General features: G+C 42.4%; 1 protein-coding gene across 3 annotated transcripts in view; it reads left to right on the top strand.

Moving 5' to 3' along the window:
- The window catches only part of Dennd4a (DENN domain containing 4A), a 110859-nt gene extending 86979 nt beyond the window's left edge, over nucleotides 1-23880 (top strand). For all 3 annotated transcript variants that reach the window (XM_045160137.1, XM_004662555.2, XM_045160136.1), the window contains exons 22-33: nucleotides 922-2018; nucleotides 7845-8034; nucleotides 9790-9887; nucleotides 12861-13036; nucleotides 13130-13276; nucleotides 15496-15694; nucleotides 15938-16192; nucleotides 17518-17635; nucleotides 17755-17781; nucleotides 18204-18366; nucleotides 18514-18578; nucleotides 21074-23880. In XM_045160137.1, the coding sequence (XP_045016072.1) occupies nucleotides 922-2018; nucleotides 7845-8034; nucleotides 9790-9887; nucleotides 12861-13036; nucleotides 13130-13276; nucleotides 15496-15694; nucleotides 15938-16192; nucleotides 17518-17635; nucleotides 17755-17781; nucleotides 18204-18366; nucleotides 18514-18578; nucleotides 21074-21210 (2672 nt within the window). In that variant the 3' untranslated portion in view covers nucleotides 21211-23880. The remainder of the gene's footprint in view (nucleotides 1-921; nucleotides 2019-7844; nucleotides 8035-9789; nucleotides 9888-12860; nucleotides 13037-13129; nucleotides 13277-15495; nucleotides 15695-15937; nucleotides 16193-17517; nucleotides 17636-17754; nucleotides 17782-18203; nucleotides 18367-18513; nucleotides 18579-21073) is intronic.
- The last annotated feature ends 420 nt before the right edge of the window (nucleotides 23881-24300 follow it).

The following is a 24300-nucleotide window of genomic DNA, read 5'->3' as shown; positions in this document are numbered from 1 at the left end:
AAAATTTTACTTATGGGTAAAGTTAACACAGTTACCTCCCATGTGGTTTGGTGTTGGGGTTGTTTTCCACTACAGAAGCAGAAGACTCAAAGTCTCAAGCATGTGCAATTATTATTTCATCAGTTTAGTATAATTAAGGCAAGTCCATCACTGATACATGTAAATCTTTACTGATAAGTCTTTTTTTCATATGACAAATGTTTTGTTTTTTTGTTTGTTTTTTGTTTTGTTTTTTGAGGTAGGGTCTCACTGTAGCTCAGGCTGACCTGGAATTCACTCTGTAGTCTCAGAGTGGCCTTGAACTCACAACGATCCTCCTACCTCTGACCCCCAAGTGCTGATATTAAAGGTGTGTGCCACCACGTCCAGCTTAACAAGTGCTTTTTAAAAATTAATTTGTTGTGTGCGCACGTGCATAAGCATGCCACAGCTTTTGGCTTTTACGTGGGGTTTGGGAATTAGAGCTCAAAAACTCAGAAGGAGCATTCCCTTGATCGACCATTGTGGATTTCAATTCTAGTTCTGTCACTTAAGGACTGGATAAATTGCTGAGTAATTTATCTTTCAGAGTGTCCATTTAATCTCAACCTAGCCATGCGTGGTGGCGCACGCCTTTAATCCCAGCACTCGGGAGGCAGAGGTAGGAGGATCGCCTTGAGTTCAAGGCCACCCTAAGACTACATAGTGAATTCCAGGTCAGCCTGGGCTACAGTGAAACCTTACCTGAAAAACCACACACACATAAAAAAATGCTGGAACGTCTGCAGCAGGTAAAATAGGCACACATCTGCCTAAAATGGTGCCTATCTGGTAACGAGTGCCCGCTGTCAGTGCTTTCAGCCCTGGAGTTGTAAGTGTGTGTGAGGGCTTCTATATGCACAGGACATGTTCATGGCTAAAAGCACATTTCTTGTTTTTCAGAAAGCACACCTGAGCTGCTCCTAATGTCGTCTCTTGAGGACAGAAATGAAACAGTGAACATGCAAAGTAGATGCTTCAGGAAAAGACATAAAAGCGACAATGAATCTAATTTGCAGCAGCAAATGGCCTGGAGTAATAGGAACCGCAATCTTAGTGGAGGGGTGCTGATGGGATTTATGCTGAATAGACTCAACCAAGAAACAAACCCTGGAGATATAGTTGAAAAATTGGGAGCTGATGCAAAAATCCTTTCAAAGGTTATCTCAAAAAGCACAAGACCAAATAGCCTTAATATAGGAGAGCCGCCCGCAAGATCAAAAAGAGACAGCCTGGAAAAGGAATCTAGTGACGACGATACACCTTTTGATGGTTCTGACTGCTTGGCAGATAAGGTGGACTCTCCTGTCATTTTTGACTTGGAAGATTTAGACAGTGAGACAGAAGGCTCGAAAGCAGGCTGTGTCGGTGCACAGAACCCCAAGCGGATTCAGCGCACAAACAGCAGCTTCTCAGTGAAGCCATCTGAGAAGACCGATGTTGTGACAGGATTTGATCCCCTTTCCCTTTTGGTTGCTGAGACAGAACAGCAGCAGAAAGAGGAAGAAGAGGAAGAGGATGATGATAACAAAAGCATTCCAACCCCATCTGCTCGGCGTGACTTAGCTGAAGAAATTGAGATGTACATGAATAACATGAGCAGTCCTCTGACAAGCCGTACACCAAGCGTCGATTTACAACGAACGTGCGACGATAAGCTGACCCACAAGAAAAGTCCGACCCTCGTCAAGGCCTGCAGAAGGTCAAGCCTGCCTCCTAATTCTCCTAGGCCAGTGAGACTTACAAAATCGAAAAGTTACACCAAAAGTGAAGAGAGACCAAGGGACAGACTGTGGTCTTCTCCCGCCTTCTCACCTACTTGTCCCTTTAGGGAAGGCTCTCAAGACCCATTAACCCATTCCTCACCTTCATTTAACTTAGATACTCTGCTAGTGCCTAAACTAGACGTTCTAAGGCATAGTGTATTCACTGCTGGAAAAGGGGTTGCTGAGAAAGCAAGCAAATGGTACTCAAGGTTCACCATGTACACATCATCAAAGGTAAGCTTTGTCAGCAGTTGCCTCTTACTTTGCTCTCTCACCACCACTACGCCCACCACAAGTATGTCTGCTTAACCATTCTTTTTTTTTAATTAATTAATTTATTTATTTATTTGCAAGCACAGAGAGAAGAGATACAGATAGAGATAGAGATACAGATAGAGAATGGGCCTGCCAGGGCCTCTAGCCACTGCAAACAAACTCCAGATGCATGTGCCCCTTGTGCATCTGCCTTACGTGGGCTCTGGGGATCGAACTGAGGTCCTTTGGCTTCGCAGGCAAATGCCTTAACCTCTAAGCCATCTCTCCAGCCCTGCTTAACCATTCTTAAGGAAGCTTATAAAAGGCAGTAATTCTTACCTGGGGTATTTGTGATATGAGAAGTTCTGGCTAAGTTTCTATCTTTCCCTTAGAATGTACTTTTTTTTTCAGTGTCCAGCATGTCTTCAAAAGTTGCCAGCCAGACCAGATGTGATGGCTCACTACTGTGATCCCAGCACTTGGGAGGCAGAGGCAGGCAGATTGCCACAAGTCCTAGGCCAGTCTGTTTCACAGTGAGTTCCAAGCCAGCCAGGCTACATAGCAAGACCCTGTCTCAGGAAAAGATAAAATAAGCAAGCCAGGCATATGACATCTGGTTACTTTGGAGTAGCTTTTGATAGGCCTTTATTCTTCCCAAGAACACAAATCTAGATGAAATGTAGAGAGTTACCTGTCTGCAGTCATCAGAGCAATGCTAAGGCAGCTAGAAAGCAGAGAGGCAAGACTGTAGAGAGACTTGAAGGCACGCGCTGCATTCTACGGTCACCTTTCCCAGAGAGATCTGCTATTGTGAGTGCACAGCACAAAGTTGTGGGTTCTGGCTTTGCCTTCTCCAAGCACAGGGGAAGGAAGTGGGGAAGCAAAATTAAAAACTTGAGGAACTTCAAATTCACAGAAGGTTCCCCCCCACCCCCATATACATTCCAAATTCTTATGCTTTATGGGACAGACAAGTAGATTGCCTCTGAGAAAAAGAATTCTCAGCAGTTTCCCGGTGCCCGGAGCATAATGGCTACCATCCATAAGCTGCCAAGGGGAGGAGCGTGAGTGAGCAGGGCCTTAGCCCTGATGGTAGAGTGTTTGCTTTGCATGCATGAAGCCCTAGGTCAATCCCGTGTGTGTGTGTGTGTGTGTGTGTGTGTGTGTGTGTGTGTGTGTGTACACACTGATACACACATACAGATGTCTGCCTTAGGACTATTGGCAAACCCTAGCTATACTGACTGAGCCTTAACCAGAACTGTAGCCTAGACTTGGTTCAGTCTGTGATTAGATCCCAAGAAAGTAATCCCTGGAGCCCTTATCAAGACCAGGCTAAAACTATAGAAGAGCACTCAGCCCTGGAAACAGAGCCTCAAAGGATCCAGATACTTGAATTAGCAAGGAGCCTTGAAACTTATCATGTATTCTAGGAAATAGAGTAAAAGATGGGAAAACTATATAGATGGATTGTTTTTGCTGACAATTAGAATCAAGAAAAAATCAAGTATATACTAGAAAAGTGAAAATTATAATAAGAATTCAGTATTTAAAGCAATAAAACACAGAAATAGATTAGTGAAGTAAATGGGAGTCAATAGAAAATATCTGCACTGATCACGGAGCTGAGTGTAGTGGCTGACACCTTTAATCCAGCACTGGGAAGCTGATTCCGGGCCAGGATGGCCTAGAGTGAGACCCTGCCCCAGAAAAGGAAACAAGAGAAGGAAAATATCGACACTGAATCAAAGACAAAAACACAGAAAGAATTATTGACGTCAGGGTCAGTGTTCATGTAATTGAATTTAGAATAGATAATGGGGCTGGAGAGATGGCTTAGTGGTTAAGGCACTTGTCTGTGAAGCCTAAGTACCTCGTTTCAATTCCCCAGTACCCACATAAGCCAGATGCACATAGTGGCACATGTGTCTGGAGTTCGTTTGCAGTTAATTTGTAATGGCTAGAGGCCCTAGCGCATCCATTCTCTCTATATATACTAAATAAAAATAAAATATTTAAAAAAAAATAGAAGAGGGCTGGAGAGATGTCTTAGTGGCTAAGGCGCTTGCCTGCAAAGCCAAAGGACTCACTCAGGTTCAATTCCCCAGGACCCACGTTAGCCAAATACACAAGGTGGCGCATGCGTCTAGAGTTCACTTTCAGGGGTTGGAGGCCCTGGCACACCCATTCTCTCCCCCTCTCTCTCTCTCTCTCTCTCTCTCTCTCTCTCTCTCTCTCTGTGCCACTGTCTGTCTTCCTGTCTCTTTCTCTCAAATAAATACATAAAAATAAATTTAAAAGAGAGAAAAAAGAAAGTGGGGGCTGAGGAGGTGGCTCAGCCTGTAAAGTACTTGCTACACAAGTAAGGGATCCTTAATAGCAAAGCTATGTCAGTGCTGGTATGTCAGTGCTGGGCGGGCCTGGCAGCCTGCTGGCAATCACAGTGAGGTGGGGCAGGGACAAGCTGCCTATGTAGACTAGCCAAATTGATGCGTTCTCCGTTTAAGCAAGAGACCCTGCCTCAGTAAATAACATGCAAAGGACAACATTCCTGAGGAAAGACACTCAAGGTGGTTCTCTGGCTTCCATTCACACACATGCATAAAATATTTTTAGCTGGGTGTGGTGGCGCACACCTTTAATCCCAGCACTTGGGAGGCAGAGGTAGGAGGATCGTTGTGAGTTTGAGGCCACCCTGAGAACTACATAGTGAATTCCAGGTCAGGCTGGGCTAGAGTGAGATGCTACCTTGAAAAAAAAAAAAAAAGTTTTTCAGAAGGTGAGAGTTCTGGGTCCACTGTGATAACTTAAGGCCCTCCTGTCTTTACTGATTATAACTAAAAGCATCAAACAAAATATAACATAAATGTTCTGAAAAAAGTTAAGACATCTAAAGTATCATAACAAATGCAAAAGCTATAATTAGAAGTATGCTAATTAGAGTGGGCTTAGAGGAACGTCTAGAAACAATACTGTGTGTGTGTGTACAGGATGGGATGTGGGATAGGAAAATACCATTTCTAATCAATAGGGAACCAAAGCACATTAAATAAGTTGGATAAAAAAACATAATTTTGAGGGCTGGAGAGATGGCTTAGCGGTTAAGCGCTTGCCTGTGAAGCCTAAGGATCCCGGTTCGAGGCTCGGTTCCCCAGGTCCCACGTTAGCCAGATGCACAAGGGGGCGTACGCGTCTGGAGTTCGTTTGCAGAGGCTGGAAGCCCTGGCGCGCCCATTCTCTCTCTCTCCCTCTATCTGTCTTTCTCTCTGTGTCTGTCGCTCTCAAATAAATAAATAAAAACAAAACAAAACTTAAAAAAAAACCATAATTTTGAAAGCCAAGCATGGTGGTGCACGCCTTTAATCCCAGTGCTTGGGAGGCAGAAGTAGGAGGATCACTGTGAGTTCAAGGCCACCCTGAGACTACATAGTGAATTCCAGGTCAGCCTGGGCTACAGTAAAACCCTACCTCAGGGAAAAAAAAATAATAATAATTTGGGGGGAAAATCATACTCTTTTTTTTTTAAATTTATACATATTTTTTGATTTGCACTATGTATTGTGTGTGCCAGCATCTTGTCACTAGAAATGAACACCAAACACACTTGCACCTCCCAACTTTATGTGGGTGGCTGGAGAATTGAACCTAGGGTGGCAGACTTTGTAAACAAGTTTCTTTAACAACACTGAGCCATCTTCCTAATATCTCTTTAAAAAAAGAAAAAAGAAATTTGTGTTTGTTGTGTGTGAGTGCATGTGCCACACGGAGTGTGGGAGCGAGAGGACAGCTTCGGGGCTTGTGCTGCACCTTCTCTGAGACGGCGTCTCTTGCTGCCATAGCCAACGCAGACTGAAAATGAAAGCCAGTCCAGCAGGCTGCGAACTTTGAAACTCTCCCGCCCTGTCTCCCATGGTTGTGGGCATTTGAGATCACAGACACCCGCTTCACATGAGTGGGAAGGAAACTGAACCTGGGTCGGCAGGCTCTGCAAGCCCTTTTAACCACTGAGCCATCTCCCAGCCCCAGAAAGTTGTATTCTTGTCCCACACAGAACAGAAAAAGGTAACCTTAGATGAATTAGACAGTGAAGTGCAATATTAGAAAGATGATGTCATCACTTTGCAGTGGAGAAAACCTAAATGATGAAAACACTGGACTAGATGAAAGTGTTAGAGGCCCCGACTGAAAAAGCAGCAGGCACACCAGAAAGAAGTCTAGTATCTGTGTATTAGGATGACAGATTTTTAAAAATATTTTATTTATTTGAGAAGGAGAAAGGCAGAGAGAGAGAGAATGGCTGCACTAGGGGCTCCAGCTGCTGCAAACGAACTCCAGATGGGTGTGCCGCCTTGTCCATCTGGCTTGCGTGGGTCCTGGGGTCCTTTGGTTTTGCTGACAAGCGCCTTAGCGGCTAAGCCAGCTCTCCAGCCCCTGTAGATTTTGTAAACAGGCTTTTTCTGTATCTGTATGACCCAGATCTCTGTCAGAGGTTGGGGAGATGGCTCAGTGAGTAAGAGCGCAGGCACGAGGGCTGAGAGGACCTGAGTGCAATCCTCGGCACCCTCATAAAACCCTGGCCACGCATTCCTGTGATCCCAGCCCTGTCTGGACCGAGGCAGGAAAATCCACAGGACTCGCTGCTCAGCATGTAGAGCCGAACAAAACAGCAGCTTCAGGTTGGAAGGGACCCAGTCTTCTCCTCTGATGCCCACACGTGCGTGCACAGGACATGCACACCACATACACATGTACATGCAAAACATCTGTACCACATTGTCTTTTATATTTTTGATATAACAAGAGAAATCAAGGTGTATTTTAGTGTTCTCAAAAGAGCAGACTAAGGGGATTATGATGGAGAATGGAATTTCAAAGGGGAAAGTGGGGGGAGGGATATTTTTTATAATCATGGAATGTTAGTAAAAATTGAGAAAAAAAAAAGAGCAGACTAAGCAAGGTGTGGTGGTGGTATACACCTTTAATCCCAGCACATGAGAGGCCATGGTAGGAGGATTGCTGTGAATTCAAGACCAGCCTGAGAGTACATAGTGAATTCCAGGTCAGCCGCTAAAGTAAGATCCTACCTCGAAAAAAAAAAAAAAAAAAAAAAAGTGGAGGATAAAATGGGGGCTGAACACCCAGGAGGCAGAGGTGGTAGGATCTCCATGAGTTCAAGATCACCCTGAGAATACAGTGAATTGCAGGTCAGCCTAGGCTAGAGTAAGAGAGCCTACCTTGAAAAACCAAAAAAAAAATAAAGGGGCTGGACAGATGGCTTAGCGGTTAAGGCATTTGCCTGCTAAGCCAAAGGACCTAGGTTCAATTCCCCGGGGCCCATGTTAGCCAGTTGCACAAGGGGAACATGCATCTGGAATTCCTGTGTAGTGGCTAGAAGCCCTGGTTCATTCTCTCTCTATCTGTCTCTCTTCCTTCTCCATCTTTCTTGCTTGCAAATAAATAAATAAATAATTTAAAGCAAATATATTTTTAAAAAATAGAAAAAATGTAATTGTAATGGTCATCTTGGACTGAGATATTTATAGGGAGGAAAAATAAAAGTAAAGATCAAAAGTGGGCAATCTTGTCTTGTGAATGTATAAATCTTTTGCTGGGAGTAAGAAACATTCTTAAAACTCAATCTTGAGCACCTGTATCCCAAGTACTGTCTTTTTGTAAAGTTGCTTGTTTTTCCTGTTGAAGTTGATGTTGAGTAGCTGACCATCTGGGTGGGTGGGTAGTATTCCTTCTTACCTTTAGGAGCAACTTTTCAAATAGCTAGCATTAAACTTACAATTATTTCCTTAGGATCAAAGTTCTGATCGTGCCAGTCTTTCTTCAATGGGAGCCCAAGACTCTGAATCTACCTCTCTGACAGATGAAGATGTCTGCCACGACTTAGAAGGAGCCGCTTCCTCCCAAGAGAGCAGTGCCACTTCGGGGACCAAGGGAATCGACTGCAGCCGGGCAAGCCTGGGGAGTTCTGCCTCCTTAGAAGGTTTGTCTCACTCTGTCATGCTGCCCTTGATGTGGAGCTCCTTCACCTCTTCCTCCTTTTAACATGTGGCTGTGTGTGTGCGTGTGCACGCGCGTGGGGCGGGAGGCTAGAAGTCAGCATCAGATGTCTTTACCACTGTCCACCTTAGTTTCTGAGACAGTCTCTCTTGTAGCCAGACTCGCCTCTGCTGGCTATCCAGCGGTCAGGCACCAGGGGTTCACGGGTCTCCGTATTCCCTGCACTGGGCTTATAGGTGCTTTCCCCACCCAGCCTTTACATAGTGCTTGGGATCTGAACTCAGGCCCTTATACTTTACTGACTAAGCTATTGCCCCAGCCCTTACTTATCGCCCTAATTTTATTTGCAAATGTGTAAAAGATTTGCAAAACAAACAAACAAAAAAGCAGTGAAAGTCCAAACACTGTCAGAGAAGTCTCCTTCCATCTCCGCCCCTTACCCTGCTTTCTTCTGTCCCCATGAAGTAACCATTTTAACCATTTTTACTTATTTTTGGTGTATCTTTCCATTTAAAAATGTAAATGTAGGACTAGAGAGATGGCTTAGCAATTAAGTGCTTGCCTGTGAAGCCTAAGGACCCCGGTTCGAGGCTCGATTCCCCTTGCCAGATGCGCAAAGGGGTGCACGTGTCTGGAGTTTGTTTGCAGTGGCTAGAAGCCCTGGCGCACCCATTCTCTCTCTCTCTCTCTCTCTCTCTCCTCTGTCTGTCACTTTCAAATAAATAAATAAAAATAAACAAAAAAAATTTAATGTAAAAATAGTTCTTCATATATATTCTTACTATTTCAAAACTCAAAAATAGCATACTATAAATTCTTCCTAGCTATTTCTGTTTTTCACTTAACAATATCCTGATGGTGATGTCATCTCATACCAGTGTTCCTCGTTCATTTTACAGCTACACAGTGCATCATGTCTGATTGTGTTGTAGCTCATTTTAACCTGCTACCTGAGGTTTCCAGTCTTGATGACACAACAGTGCATGTATGCCATGTTACATTCTTCTTTGAAGGGATAGTGACAAATTCCCTTCCCCAGGCTTTCTTACTGGCAGTATGTAAGAATACCTGTTTCGTCACAACCTTGTCAGTGAAGTGTGTTGGCATATTTCTGGGTTTTTGTTATCTGATAGGGGAAGAATGAGCTTCAGTTTAGTTTCCATGTGTATTTCTGCTGTAAAAATTAATTTGAGGGGCTAGGGAGATGTCTGAGTGGTTAAATTTCCCAGCCAACCACATAAAGTGAGGGTTTGTAGCAGTAAGAGACCCTGGTGCATCCTTATACATACACACACCATGCATGCAAATAAATAAAATTTTTAAAATAAACAAAATAGGGCCGGCTGGGCATGGTGGCACACGCCGTTAATCCCAGCACTTGGGAGGCAGAGGTAAGAGGATCACCATAAGTTCGAAGCCACCCTGAGACTACATAGTGAATTCCAGGTCAGCCTGAGCTAGAGTGAGACCCTACCGCAAAAAAATAAATAAATAACCAAAGTAAAATTGGGAATCTAGTCTTTAACATTGTCTCTTATCCCTTGAATTCCAGGGAGCCAGTAGATTGCACCATTACTTTTTGCATTAAAATTATTACATGTTTCTTTTGTTTCCAAGTTGATTTAACGTGCTGAGTAGAACAAGTGGACATTCTGTCAAGAGAGCTCACAGAAGTCACAGATCTCACATTGCTCCTCACCAGTCCTAATTGTGCCATTCTGTGTTGTCAAACAAACAGGATCCTTGTCGAGGTTCGCCTTACCTGGGAGATCAGAAGTGGCCTCCTCTTCTCTCAGCACCAGTAATGCAAACATCTTCCAGAACTATGCAATGGAGGTACTGCTTTGCTCAAAAATTTATAAATTTACATTTCTTAAGTATTGATGGTTTCTGGTAGAGTATTAACAATTAAATGTGTGTTGTTTAAAATTTCAAAAACATTACATCCAAAATATGTAAAAACCTAGCTTCTTTGAGGCAAGCCCAACAAACTGCTTTCTTTTTTCTTTTCTTTTTTTTTTTTAATGAGAGAGTAAGAGGGGGTGGGACTGCAGAGATGGCTTAGTGGTTAAGGTGCTTACCTGCAATGCCTAATGACCTGAGTTCAATTCCCCAGTACCCATGTAAAGCCAGATGCACAAAGTGGCATATGTGTCTGGTGTTCATTTGCAGCAGCTAGAGGCCCTGGCGCACCCATTCTCTCTGTCTGTCTTCTATCTCTCTCTCTGCTTGCAAATAAATGAATAAAAACATATAAAAATATTTTTAATATTTTACTTTTAGTTATTTGAGAGAGAAAAAGAGTCAGAGAGAGAATGGGTATGGCAGGGCCTCCAGCCACTTCAAACATACCAACAAACTCACATGCATCACTTTGTGCATTTGACTTATGTGGGTCCCAGGGAATTGAACCTGGGTTCTTTGGCTTTGCAGGCAAGCTCCATAACCACTAAGCTATCTCTCCAGTTTTTTTTTTATTGTTGTTTGTTTGTTTGCTTGCTTGCTTTTTTGAGGCAGGGTCTTACTCTAGCCCGGGCTGACCTGGAATTCACTACACAGTCTCAGGGTGGCCTCCAACTCAAAGCAGTTCTCCTACTTTTGCCTCCCAAGTGCTGGGATAAAAGGCGTGCATCACCATGCCCAGCCTAAAAATAGTTTTTAAAAAAGAGAGAGAGAGGGGCTGGAGAGATGGCTTAGCGGTTAAACGCTTGCCTGTGAAGCCTAAGGACCCCGGTTCGAGGCTCAGTTCCCCAGGTCCCACGTTAGCCAGATGCACAAGGGGGGTGCACACGTCTGGAGTTCGTTTGCAGAGGCTGGAAGCCCTGGCGCGCCCATTCTCTCTCTCTCCCTCTATCTGTCCTTCTCTCTGTGTCTGTCGCTCTCAAATAAATAAATAAATAAAAATTTAAAAAAAAAAAGTGTTATCTCAATTTAAAAAAAAAAAAGAGAGAGAGAGAGGCAGAATTAGCACACCAGGGCCTCCAGCCACTGCAACAGAACTGACACATGCTCCTCCTCCTCTTGTGCATGTGTGACCTTGCACGTTTGTGTCGCTTTTCATCTGGCTTACATGGGACCTGGAAAGTCGAACGTGAGTCCTTAGGCTTCGTAGGCAAGTGCCGCAAGCCATCTCTCCAGCCCAAATCTAGCTTCTGGTTATCTATTATTTCAGATTATTGAAGACATCTACTTTATTAGGACAGTTTCATGCTTGCTTTGAGATTTATCAACATATAAAAGCATTTTTATTGTCAACACTGGTATTTAGTCCTTGTTACACATGTGTTCTCTGCGAGCACTTACTTCACAGAGTGACACAGCCAGCCTCGCTGCGCAAGCAGGCTTTGGAGGAAGGTGCGGGAAGCAGTTTGGCTTTATGTTGTCAGCTTCTTCCATCATGTTTTTCACTCCTTGCCTGAGTTTATAGATTTCTGCCAGGTCATTTCTTACATTGAAAGAAATGATACTTTCAGACTTTACATTTTTCCACCAGCTGTTCTATAAAATTGCTTCCAAATGTTTTGTTAAGTGTAGTGGCTACTTCATACTGCTTTACGTAAGTTGATTTGGATTTAACGAGAAAATAAACGGTGAGCACTGATGTTGCGGCGTACAAAGTTTGCGTGGCTCTGGAGCTCGTGTTGCCCGGTCGTGACCGCATTTACAGTCGCCTTCAGTGTCGCTTCTTAAGCTGCACGCAGTGACAGATGATGCTTGTTTTCACTTAACTTCCAGTCTGATACTCTTATAAAATGCATTGATTACACACTCAGATGTTTTGGCAATGTCAAGGTACTTTACAAGTTCTTAAATCCTCCTTTCTTGACTTACCACAAACCAGTAAGAGTTTGCGGAGTCAGCGCTGGTCGGAGAACCCTGAGCGTAGCGCTGGTCTTCTGGAACAAGTGCCTGTTTGGAGCAGTGACAAATGGATGTTTGAGTTGACTGTGTTGTTAATACAACCAAAGCAAATTTCATACTAATGGTACAAAAATGCTCCCTTAAGTGCAAACTGCTCTCAGACAAAAATTGGAGGGGGGACTGGAGAGATGGCTTAGTGGTTAAGGCACTCACCTGCAGAGCCTGGGGACCCAGGTTAATTCCCCAGTGTCCACATAGGCTAGATTCACAAGATGGCACATGCATCTGGAGTTTGTTTGCAGTGGCTGAAGGCCCTGCCACTTTCTCTTGCAAATAAAATGTATTCTTAAAAAAATTGGAATAAGGCTGGGCGTGGTGGCACATGCCTTTAATCCCAGCACTCGGGAGACAGAGGTAGGAAGATCACCGTGAGTTCAAGGCCACCCTGAGACTACATAGTGAATTCCAGGTCAGCCTGGGCCAGAGTGAAACCCTACCTCAAAACAAAACAAAACAAAACAAAATTTGGAATAGAGGCTGGGGGAATGGCTTAGTGGTTAAGATGCTTGCTTGCAAAACCAAAGGACCTAGGTTCAATTCCCCAGGACCCACATTAGCTAGACGCACAAGGGGGCACACATATCTGGAGTTCATTTGCAGTGGCTGGAAGCCCTGGCATGCCCATTCTCTCTGTCTCTCCCTTCCTCCCTCTCTCTCTCTCTCTTACTGTAATAAATTAATTAATAAAATGAATTTGGAATAGGTTTCACTGAAATTGTTGAAAATTAGAATAGTGTATAATGCACTAACTGTTGTACCTTTTTTGTTTGCAATGTCTGAATGCTGTGAGCATTGATTTTCCAATAGATTTGTGAACTGGAATTGTTTTAATTCATAATATACACTAAGCAGCTTGCCCTGTACAATCGGATCTGTCATCCTCTGTAGGTTCTCATCTCCAGTTGTTCCAGGTGTAGAACTTGTGATTGTCTTGTCCATGATGAGGAAATCATGGCTGGCTGGACCGCAGACGACTCGAATCTCAATACCACATGCCCGTTTTGTGGCAACCTTTTCTTACCCTTCCTGAATATTGAAATAAGAGATCTAAGACGACCTGGAAGGTAATAACACAGGCCCTTCCCCCCTTTATGCTTAAGAATCCCATTTCTTACAACAGCTTTTTTTTCAGAAACTTCCTTTGCTTCACATTCTAGGTATTTCTTGAAGTCCAGCTCATCTACAGAAACTGTGCACTTTGCATCCTCCTTTTCAACTCAGACGAGGCAGTCTTGCATTTCAACATCAGCTTCTGGGCTTGACACATCTGCCATCTCTGTTCAAGGGAATTTTGATCTCAATAAGTAAGTAGGATTATGGGCAACATCTGTTAACAATTGTTTTAGATGTGTGGTAGGAAAAATAGATGACCATCTCAAGATTAAAGTTTCTGTGAAAAATGTTCATGCCTCTAACCCTAGCACCTGGGAGGTGGGGGAAGAAGGGTGTTTGAGGTCAAACTCATCTGTAGCACCTACAGCAAGACGCCACCTCAGATAGACAGACTGTGTAATTGATACACACACACACACACACACACACACACACACAGATTTCAGTGAAAAATCATTGTTAAATTCTTATTTCTAATTAAAGCAATATTACAATTTTCCAATAACAATTTTTTAAGATATTTTTGTTTGTTTATTTACAAGCATAGAGTGAGGTAGTGAGTTGGGAATGCAAGGCCTCTTGCTACTACAAATGAACTCCAGACACATGTACCACCTTGTGCATTTGGTTTTTTGTGGGTACTTGGAAACTGAACCTGGGTCCAAAGGTGTTGCAAGCAAGCACCTTTAACCACTATGCCACCTTCTAAGCCCACATTTTTTGTTTGTTTGTTTGTTTTGTTTCTCAAGGTAGGGTCTCGCTGTAGCTCAGGCTGACCTGGAATTCACTATATAGTCTCAGGGTGGCCTTGAACTCACAGCAATCCTCTTGCCTTGCCTCCTGAGTGCGGGAATTAAAGGTGTGCACCACCATGCCTGGCTTTGTTGTTGTTGTTGTTGTTAGTTTTTTGAGAAATTTTTAAATATAAACATTTGTTATATTTTATGAACATCAAAATTTTAAGTTATGTATGTATGATAATGTTTGAGTATTTAAATGTTAAAAATACCTGTAGAAGCCGGACGTGGTGGCAACACCTTTAATCCCAGCACTTGGGAGGCAAAGGTAGGAGGATTGCCATGAGTTCGAGGCCACCCTGAGACTACATAGTGAGTTCCAGGTCAGCTTGGGCTAGAGTGAAACCCTACCTCGAAAAACAAAAAATTTCTATAGAACATTTGAGGTTTATAATGATTAGTTTTTCTTAACTCTATCTCTTTAGGAATTGATACTAACTTCTATAGGATATTTAATTATCTACTTAAGAATATTTAATAATGTAGGAAACATTTGGAGCTGATATAGAAATGTATAGTTGAACTAAAACATATGTAATCTACAGTTAAATGCAGCAACTGATAGGGGTTTACAAAAGTACCAAACTAGGGGCTGGAGAGATGGTTTAGTGGTTAGGCGCTTGCCTGTGAAGCCTAAGGACCTTAGTTTGAGGCTCAATTCCCCAGGTCCCACGTAAGCCAGATGCACAAGGTGGCACATGCATCTGGAGTTCATTTGCAGTGGCTGGAGGCCCTAGCATGCTCATTCTCTCTCTGTCTATCTGCCTCTTTCTCTCTGTGTGTGTTGCTCTCAAATAACTAAAAATAAACTTTAAAAAATAATAATAAAAATAAATTTTAAAATTTTTAAAAAGTACCAAACTAGCCATGTGTAGTCAAATAGGGGGAAACTGTGTTGGCAGCTGCATATGAAAAACAGAAGTGCCTACATAGTATGGGCAAGGCTAATGTGACTTGTGGGATCCTGAAGATTCAGACCATGTAACTGTGTGTGCACACGCCTGCTTTCATAGTAGATCTGTTGTAGCCCTTGTCTTGGACTCTCTCTAGCTCACGTGACTCCTGAAGGAGCGTGTTCTTTTCTCTGATGTCTATGCTCAAGGGCAGCTGTGGGGCTGGTTAAAAGTGGCTCACTGAATGTTAGGAATACATGAATGAATCCTGAATATTTAAAATTCACCTGATATGGACTGGAGGGATTGCTCACTGGTCAAAGCTACTTGCTTGCAAAGTTTGGCAGCCCAGGTTCAAATCTCCAGCACCCATGTAAAGCTAGGTGCACAAAGTGGCACATGTACCTGGAGTTCATTGCAAAGGAGGAGGCCCTAGTGTGCCAAATTTCTCCCTTCTTGCCTCCCTCCTCCTCCTCCTTCTCTCTCTGCTTGCAAATAAATAATAAATAAAATATTTTTAAACGTAAAGTTCACCTGATATAAAGGAAATTTGACATGACTACCACATCTGTTTCTAGCTGAAGCCTGAGTCACTTACTTCTTTTGATTTACTTTGCTTGTGCAGCTCTGGTTCCGCAGTGAACAACACAGTCTTCTGGATGAGATGTATATGCCTAGACACTCATGTGCCTTTTTCCCCCTTCTTTTTAAATGCTCAAGCAAATCGAAACTGCAGGAAAATCCCTGTGCCCGGAGTATTCAGATTCCTGGTAACAGATCAAAAGGAGTTGTGTCAAAATGCCCACTCTTCCCGATGGCTCGGAGCATTAGTGCCTACGGCCCCCTGGATAAGGAGGATGCTGGAGGACAGAGACTCATTCCTACGGGCAGCCTGCCAGCCACCTTACAAGGAGCTACCGTATGTATTTGGTGTTTTCGTTTTTATTTTTCTAAGTTGATCATTTGCATCTGATTGTGTTCTTTGTCCTAAAGAGCCTCATTAGCCTCATTTACATTATTATCACAGAGTCTCATTCCATGATTCAGCTTCCTACTCATAGGGAAATCATTCACAGAAACTTTTAAAACAATAATTTAAGTTCCAGACAATCTTACATCATCATTCTCGTGTTTGTCATTTATGGTTTTATTTGCTCAACAGGGCTCTTTAGGGCTAGAATGGCACCTCCCAAGTCCAGACCCTGTCACTGTTCCATACCTTAGTCCGTTAGTGGTGTGGAAGGAACTCGAGAGCCTACTGGAAAATGAAGGTGACCACGCGATAACAGTAGCCGACTTTGTGGACCATCATCCAATTGTCTTTTGGAACTTGGTGTGGTATTTTAGACGTCTTGACTTGCCCAGTAACCTTCCTGGATTGATTCTTTCTTCGGAGCATTGTAACAAATATTCAAAGGTAAGAGTCAAAGGGCAGAACTTCTGTTATCATGACAATGTCTGCATATTCCCAGTGATTAAGAAATGTTGATTTCTTGTTTTGTTTTAAATATTATATTTATTTTATTTATTTGAGAACAAGAAAGAGAGAATGGGTATGCCAGGGCCTCTAGCCATTACAGACAAACTCCAGACTCATACGCCACTTTGTGCATCTGGCTTATATAGGTACTAGGGAGTCAAACCTGGGTCCTTAGGCTTTTCAGCCAAGTGCCTTAACTGCTAAGTTATCTCTCCAGCTTTGATTTTTATACTTCATATTTTTACTATCATCAAAAGCATTACATAATTAGAATTGTCTCAGTTGTATTGTTTTTTATTTTTATTTTTTGGTTTCTTTGAGGTAGGGTCTCATTCCAGCTCAGGCTAACTTGGAATTCACTATGTAGTCCCAGGCTGGCCTTGAACTCATGGTGATCCTTCTCTTCTGCCTCCCAAATGCTGGGGTTAAAGGCATGCACTACCATGCCCACCTTTAAATATTTTTTTATTTTTATTTATTTAGAGAGAAAATGGACATTCCAGGGCCTCTAGCCACTGCAGATGAACTCCAGATGCATGTGCCACATGTGCATCTGGCTTAAGTGGGTTCTGAGGCGCCGAATCTGGGTTCTTAGGCTTCCCAGGCAAGCACCTTAATCAGTGAGCCACCTTTTCATGCCATGTCTTAGTTGTACTTACAGTATTTTTTTTTTTGAGGCAGGAAGCTTTTCGAGGTAGGGTCTCCCTCTAGCTTAGGCTGACTTGGAATTCATTATGTAGTCTCAGGCTGGCCTTGAACTGACAATGATCTTCGTACCTCTGCCTCCTGAGTCCTGGGACTTAAGATGTGTGCCACCACACCTAGCAGATTTTTTTTTTTTCTTACAGTCTAGCATTAATAAAAATCAGTCATATTCTGTTCTCTTTTCTCTCCTGTACACATACATCCTTTTTCAAAACTTAGGATTTGGGGCTGGATAGATGGCTTAGCGATTAAGGTGATTGCCTACAAAGCCAAAGGACCCAGGTCAAGTCTCCAGTACTCACGTGAGCCAGATGCACAAGGTGGCACGTGTATTCCACGCATCTGGAGTTGGTTTGCAGTGGCTGGAGGCCCTGACATGCCATTCTCTCTCTCTCTCTGTCTCTCTCTCTCTCTCTCTGTCTCTCTCTCTCTGTCTGTCTCCCTCTCACTTTCTATCTCTGCCCCTTTCACTCAAATAAGTAAATAAAAATAAAAACTTAGGATTTTATAAAATATTTATTAAAAATTATTGTGATCTTTTTTGTTTTATAACACAGATTCCCCGCCACTGTATGTCTGAAGATAGTAAATATGTTTTAATACAGATGTTATGGGACAATATGAAGTTACATCAGGACCCAGGGCAGCCCTTGTACATCCTATGGAATGCCCACAGTAAGTGCCATCATATAGAATGAGGACTCCATTCAAATGAGCGTGATCTCTACTTGCTTTAAATAGCCTAAATTCATGTGTAGCTGAATTTCATTCATGTTATTCCTTTTTTCTTACAGGTCAAAATCGTACTCTTTTATTTGAGAGTGAGTGTTGGATTTTTTAGTGCTGCTTTCTGTGGAGGTGGGGTTTTCTGGCGGGGTGCCATGCTTATGCTAGCAGGGTTGGGGGTGCTTTGTACAGTTCAGCTTTTGGCACATTGCTTGTCCCAGTTTCTTGCTTTACTTCTTTGTTCCCATCCCTGGCTGCTGGTGTAGACTTTCCTTCCAGGGCTGTATAAAGGGAAAGTATTTTTAGTTGTTGTCTATTTGGGCCACAAGAAGCTCTTGGCCTCATTGTCTTACTTTTCTTCCCCCTTTTTTAGATTTCTGTTCCTTTATCTATTACTCTTAATTTGATTTTGGTGCTTTGGAGCATCTCTGACAGCTTGTCAATTGCTGTTTAATTTTTTTTTCCTTTTTACACAGAACATTTCTTTCATCTACTTCTTTCTGTTGTTCTTTTGTAGCCCAAAAATATCCAATGGTCCATTTATTACAAAAAAGTGACAATTCATTTAACCAGGAACTACTGAAAAGTATGGTAAAAAGCATCAAAATGAATGATGTCTATGGACCGATGAGTCAGATTCTAGAGACACTGAGTAAGTGTCCACATTTTAAGAGACAGAGGTAAGCCTTTCTCTTAGTGAGCACATTGAGTCTCTAGCCGATCATCTGTGTGCTTCGTCTTGACAGTAATTCGTGCTTGCTTAGCATGAGCACATTTAGAACATACTGTATGGATACCAATATGCTCTCCATGTCTTTTGTCATCAGGAGTTTATACAGAGAAATACTATTCCTCTCACTCGTGGCGCTGGGAAGAGAAAACATTGATATAGGTAATTCAGCATAACAAATAGTTTATAATGTTCATTTGGCATATTATACTTTTGCAAGTGATTTTATCAGTGGTATTCACTACTAAATCATCATTGTACTAATTTATTAGAAAATGTTTGATTTTTTCTTTAATGTCAAAATTATGTTATTATAATCACGGGTGAAATGATATGATAAGTAATAAGTGAACATTTTTAGCTTTACACTGTAGTGAGATCCTTCCACATATTATCTCCTATAATTCTCCCCAAGATCCTATGCAAATAGATTTATTATCATTTTTTATATTTACTTATTTGAGAGAGAGAAAATGGGTGTGCCAGGGCCTCTAGCCACTGCAAATGAACTCCAGGTGCATGCACCACCTTGTGCATCTGGCCTGGGTCCTTAGGCTTCACAGGCAAGTGTCTTAACTGCTAAGCCATCTCTCCAGCCAATTGTTTTTTCCCATCATTTGTAAAAATTTATTTATATATTTAATAGAGAAAGAAGCAGTTAAAGAGGGAGAATAGATGTTCCAGGGCCTCCAGCCACTGCAAATGAACTCCAGACATATGTGCCACCTTGTGGATCTGGGTTACGTGGGTCCTGGGGAATTGAGCCTGGGTCCTTTGGCTTTGCAGACAAGCGCCTTAACTGCTAAGCTATTCGTCCAGCCCCCATCATTTTTTATATTATTGAAAATAGTGAGGGTCTGGGGGGGCGGTTAAGTAACTTACTCAACTGTCACAGTAAATAATAGAGACATATTTTAAGTATTATATGGGTGTTGTGTAATTTGCTCAGGAAGAATGTAAGGTTGCTAAGTGTATGTTTGAGGAGCTTCCTAGCTGTTTTGGTTGGCCATCTCCCTTTCCTGATTGTTGTGCTTGGCCTCATTGTTGTTGCTACTTAGGAAAAGGGAGAAAATTGGTGATAGGCTGTCATGAAATGGCTGTGAGGCCCTGGGAGAGTCAAGTTGTTTGAAAATCTCCAGGTTTATGATCAGGGTATTGACATAATAATTGATATTACAGTTCATCTGATTTTAGGACTGTCTTAACTTGTGTGCCCTAAATAAACCCACTTCCCAGTTAATGAGAGGATGACCCTATGAGGTCATGCTTTTAGTGGGTGATTTCACACTGATCTTAAGAACACAACTTGGGGCTGGAGAGATGGCTTAGCAGTTAAGGCACTTGCCTACAAAGCCAAAGGACCCAGGTTCGATTCCCCAGGGCCCACGTAAGCCAGATGCACAAGGTGATGCATGCATCTGGAGTTCGTTCACAGTGGCTAGAGGCCCTGGCATGCCCATTCTCTCTCTCCCTCTCTATCTCAAATAAATAAATAAATTTTTTTTTACTTTTTTGTTCATTTTTATTTTATTTATTTATTTGAGAATGACAGACAGAGAGAGAAAGAGGCAGATATTGAGAGAGAGAGAATGGGCGTGCCAGGACCTCCAGCCACTGCAAACAAACTCCATACAGTGCGCCCCCTTGTGTATCTGGCTAACGTGGGTCCTGGGGAATCAAGCCTTGAACAGGGGTCCTTAGGCTTCACAGCCAAGCGCTTAACCGCTAAGCCATCTCTCCAGCCCTTAAATATTTTTTAATTGTTTATTTTTATTTATTTATTTGAGAGTGACAGAGAGAAAGAGGCAGAGAGAGGGAAAGAATGGGCATGCCAGGGCCTCCAGCCACTGCAAACAAACTCCAGACACGTGCGCCCCCTTGTGCATCTGGCTAACGTGGGTCCTGGGGAATTGAGCCTCCAACCAGGGTCCTTAGGCTTCACAGGCAAGCGCTTAACCGCTAAGCCATCTCTTCAGCCCAGTAAAATATTTTTTAAAGCACACACAGCTTGAATTCTGCAGCACCAGATAAGGAAGTGCACTCCCTCCCGGAGCTAAGCCTCTCAGCTCTGCTAAGATGGAAAGTGCTCAGACTACTTACCATCCTGTAGTCCCCACTTCCGGAGGCCCTTTACTCTAGCCCTCTGCCTAAAGCAGTTCATTGAATGTCCTAAGAAAACTGGACTACCAGGCTTCCTTGCTCGTGCAGTGGTCATTAGCTCACTCCAGCCTCCACAGGCTCCACCATGACCCTGTTTCATAGGGAGGTTTTCTCATGTCTTGTCGTCTTCCCCAAGGCAGAAATATCGGCCCTTATTGAAATTCAGATATCCCCCAGTACTCTGTCTTGAGGCAGGCTCTTACTGTCACTCTTTTGATCCTAAGCTTTTGATTCTCCTGACTCCATTACTTATTCTTCCCATTCTTCCTGAGTATGAAAAACAAGATGCAAAAATGTGTGCATGGTATTGTGGATATTAATATTTGATAGCATTAAAATTGGTGCATGTAATCTAGCTCTATGATCCCCCTTCTCTAGGCTTGAAATCTGTGGTCTTTGGACGGCAGAAATATCCTGAGACATGTTCTTGGCTCCTATAGAAACTTGATTATAGTCAGCATCAGACATAAATTTCTTCTTTTGTGATTTTTTTGCAGATGCATTTGACAAAGAGTACAAGATGGCATATGATCGTCTCACACCCAGCCAAGTCAAGAGCACACACAACTGTGATAGACCACCAAGCACCGGGGTGATGGAGTGCCGCAAAACCTTTGGGGAGCCTTACCTTTAAGATGTGTGTATGTGTATACATTTGATATATATTGTATAGTCATTGTAAAAAGGAACACTTTTAGACTCTGAGCCTTTTGCTTTTTGAGAATGCATTTGTAAATGGTTGGAAAGTTGAGATTGTTAATGTACAGAATGCTTTCAAGAGAGAACAGTGACACATAGGGAGAGAGCCACTTTACTTCCCATGTCTTTCTCTTTATTTAACTCCTTTGTAATAAGTAAGTAAATACACTTGTGATCAGGAAGTTGCTGAACAAAGTCGGTTGCTGTAGAACCAGACACCTGTTTGATGGTTTCTTGTGTACAAGTGGGAAAACCCCGTGTGGAACCTAAACAGATGCACAGTCGAGGCCTCTCCTGTTTTCATGGACTGTTCAAATGTTTTGACCATGGAGTTGTATTATACATATTTTAAATTGTTTATAGTAAGTTGATATTTTTTTAATTTTTAAATTTAATATAGCAAACTTAAAATGAATTTAAACTTATGAAGCAAGCGTTTATTTTCTTTGCTGCTATTTGAAGTACTTAGTGCAGCTGCAGGTATCTGTAAGTATGTCTACTATATATATTTTTATTTCCTGAGAGAATGAATTTTAACATGTCAGTGTCCTCCTAGGATTGCATGCTGGCACACCTATGCCCCCAGCCAGCTGGTGAGAGAACGAGGACAGAAGGGCAGGGCACTGCCAGGCGCACTCACTGAGCCTTGCGCAAGCAGGCCAGGCAGGGTGCCGATGCCATGCTCTGCATCTCCTCCACCAGGAGTATGTGTATTCAATCCGTAGGGAAGATAGCTCACGGCCAATTAAAATTTCAATATTCCAAAATGAGTACTACATAGCATATGTGATTGATAATTGACTCTGTTCCAAACTTTACCCAAAATATTGGGCATGATACAAACTGTACTATAAAATATTTATCTGATATATGATTTAACGAGGTATTCTGTTAATACTATATATAGATAGTCAAAGTATTTTTTGAAAGTTGAAAAATATTAACCCTCTAAAAGTATAGCCAGATAGAATTTCCCATATTGAGGAACTTAGCTTTTTCAACAAGCTTCAGAATCTGAAGTTTATGGAATCTAAAATCTATGTAGAAATATCTAGAATCAGACAATTAAATCAAATGTTTAAGTACCAGGAGTATTAGATTGACTTTTTAAATATATTTTTAGTCCTTTATTTCTAAGGTCATTTCCTTTGGGTAACTTCTGATAGGAAAAAAGCATCCTTTGACCTTTAGAATTATTTAAAGATTTTTAGTGTGTATACATTTGCATAGGCTGACTTTAATGAAGAATGAAATGGAGGATCCCAGATTGGGTGTGTAAAGTCAGTAGCAGCCATGACACAGCCTGGAAATCCTTAGCATTCTATAGCATCAGCTCAGCCCCCAGTCCTTTTTTGAATTCAAGCCACTAGTGAGTGGCTCCGCGCTGAAGCCTGCGCGGCTTTCCTCTGACGCGTGGAGACAGTGAGATGTGAAACTTCAGCTCAGCTCTGTCTGAGGTTGAACTTGCTTACTTGAAAAATCTGGTGCTATGCACATGTATACCTGCCTCTCCCTGTACACGCCACAGCAGCCTCGCCCTGGACGGGCTCTGTGCCCTCTGTCACTGGACACAGAGAGAGAAGGCTTCGACACTGGGGCAGGCATCCCTCCAGACAGGCTCTGGGATTCTCTTCTGATTTTTGGTGTGCTCCCCTCCCCCCCACATAAGAACAGCTTACACTGCTACTTACATTCTCTGTAGTACAAACAGCGTGTAGGACTGAGCTGGTTGGTTTCAAATGTTTGACACAACAGAGTGAGGCAAAGCCCAGCCGTGCGGGTCATACTCTCATTTGAAAATTCATTGGAGTTTTATTTCCCACCTCCTCCCTGAGTTTTATTTCTGTCTCTCAATAGAGTTGTGTTTCCCCTGCTTTTAATCCCCAGGGAATATTATTGTGTAAAGCCAGTCTTCAAAACAAGATCTAGGCCAAACATGGTGGCGCACACCTTTAATCCCAGCACTTGTGAGGTAGAGGTAGGAGGATTCGCTGTGAGTTCGAGGCCAGCCTGGGATGACATAGTGAATTCCAGGTCAACCTGGGCTAGAGCGAGACCCTATCTCAAAAATAATAAGAAGAAGAAGATGTAAAACCATGAATAGAACATGACGGGCCATCCTGCTCCAAAGAAAGCTAAAATAGGGACCATCCTTTCAAAGCGCTGCACAAGCTTTTCTTTCGTCCAGTCTCTGTTGGCATACATGTTGGAGAGGTGCCCTCTTACTGCATTATCTAGCTGCTCTTACTTGCCCACTTTTAGTTTTGCTTCTGTTTAAACTGTTGAAAATAAACCATGCTAGCATAACTTGCTTACTACTTTCTCTCATTATGTTTGAATGTCACATATTTGTATTTTATAACATACAACTTTAGATATGTAACTTTGTCCTTCTGTTGCAAATAGTGAATTATACAGCTAATCACTTTCTGGTTTTATCCTTCTTCCTGACATTTCTGGGTCTTTTATTCCTTAAAACCCCTTAAACTACTATATTATTTTATTGTAAGATTTCTAGTATGTCTTTTCATTTTTGTATATAGAAAAATAACCCTGGAAAATGTTGATTCAACATTTTAGGCAATAAATACATATTTTTACTTTATGCTGATAATTACTATTATTCACTGGTTCAACTAACAAGTGTTAGCCAGTTTCTATATGTAACTTAAGTCGTACTTTTAAAGACTTTGTAGAATGCGGGAAGTATTTGGAAAAGTGTATAGTTCAGCTTCGTTGTTTATTTCTTTGTTAATTTTTTTTTTGGGTGGGAGGGAGAGAGAGTATTTGGTGCAGCAGGACCTCATGCTGCTACAAATTCCAGACACACATATCATTCTGTGCATCTGGCTTTATGTGGGTACTGGGGAATTGAACCTGGGTCACCTTGCCTTGCAAGCAAGCACTTTTTTGGAGGGGGGTGTTGAGATAGGGTCTCACTCTAGTCCAGGCTGACCTGGAATTCACTATGTAGTCTCAGGGTGGCCTCGAACTCACAGTGATCCTCCTTCCTCTGCCTCCCAGT

Source organism: Jaculus jaculus, chromosome 10 (genome assembly GCF_020740685.1).
Source record: "Jaculus jaculus isolate mJacJac1 chromosome 10, mJacJac1.mat.Y.cur, whole genome shotgun sequence".
Classification (NCBI taxonomy): domain Eukaryota; kingdom Metazoa; phylum Chordata; class Mammalia; order Rodentia; family Dipodidae; genus Jaculus; species Jaculus jaculus.
The sequence above is the reverse complement of the archived record's forward strand: the minus strand, read 5'-3'. Positions and strand labels throughout refer to the sequence as shown.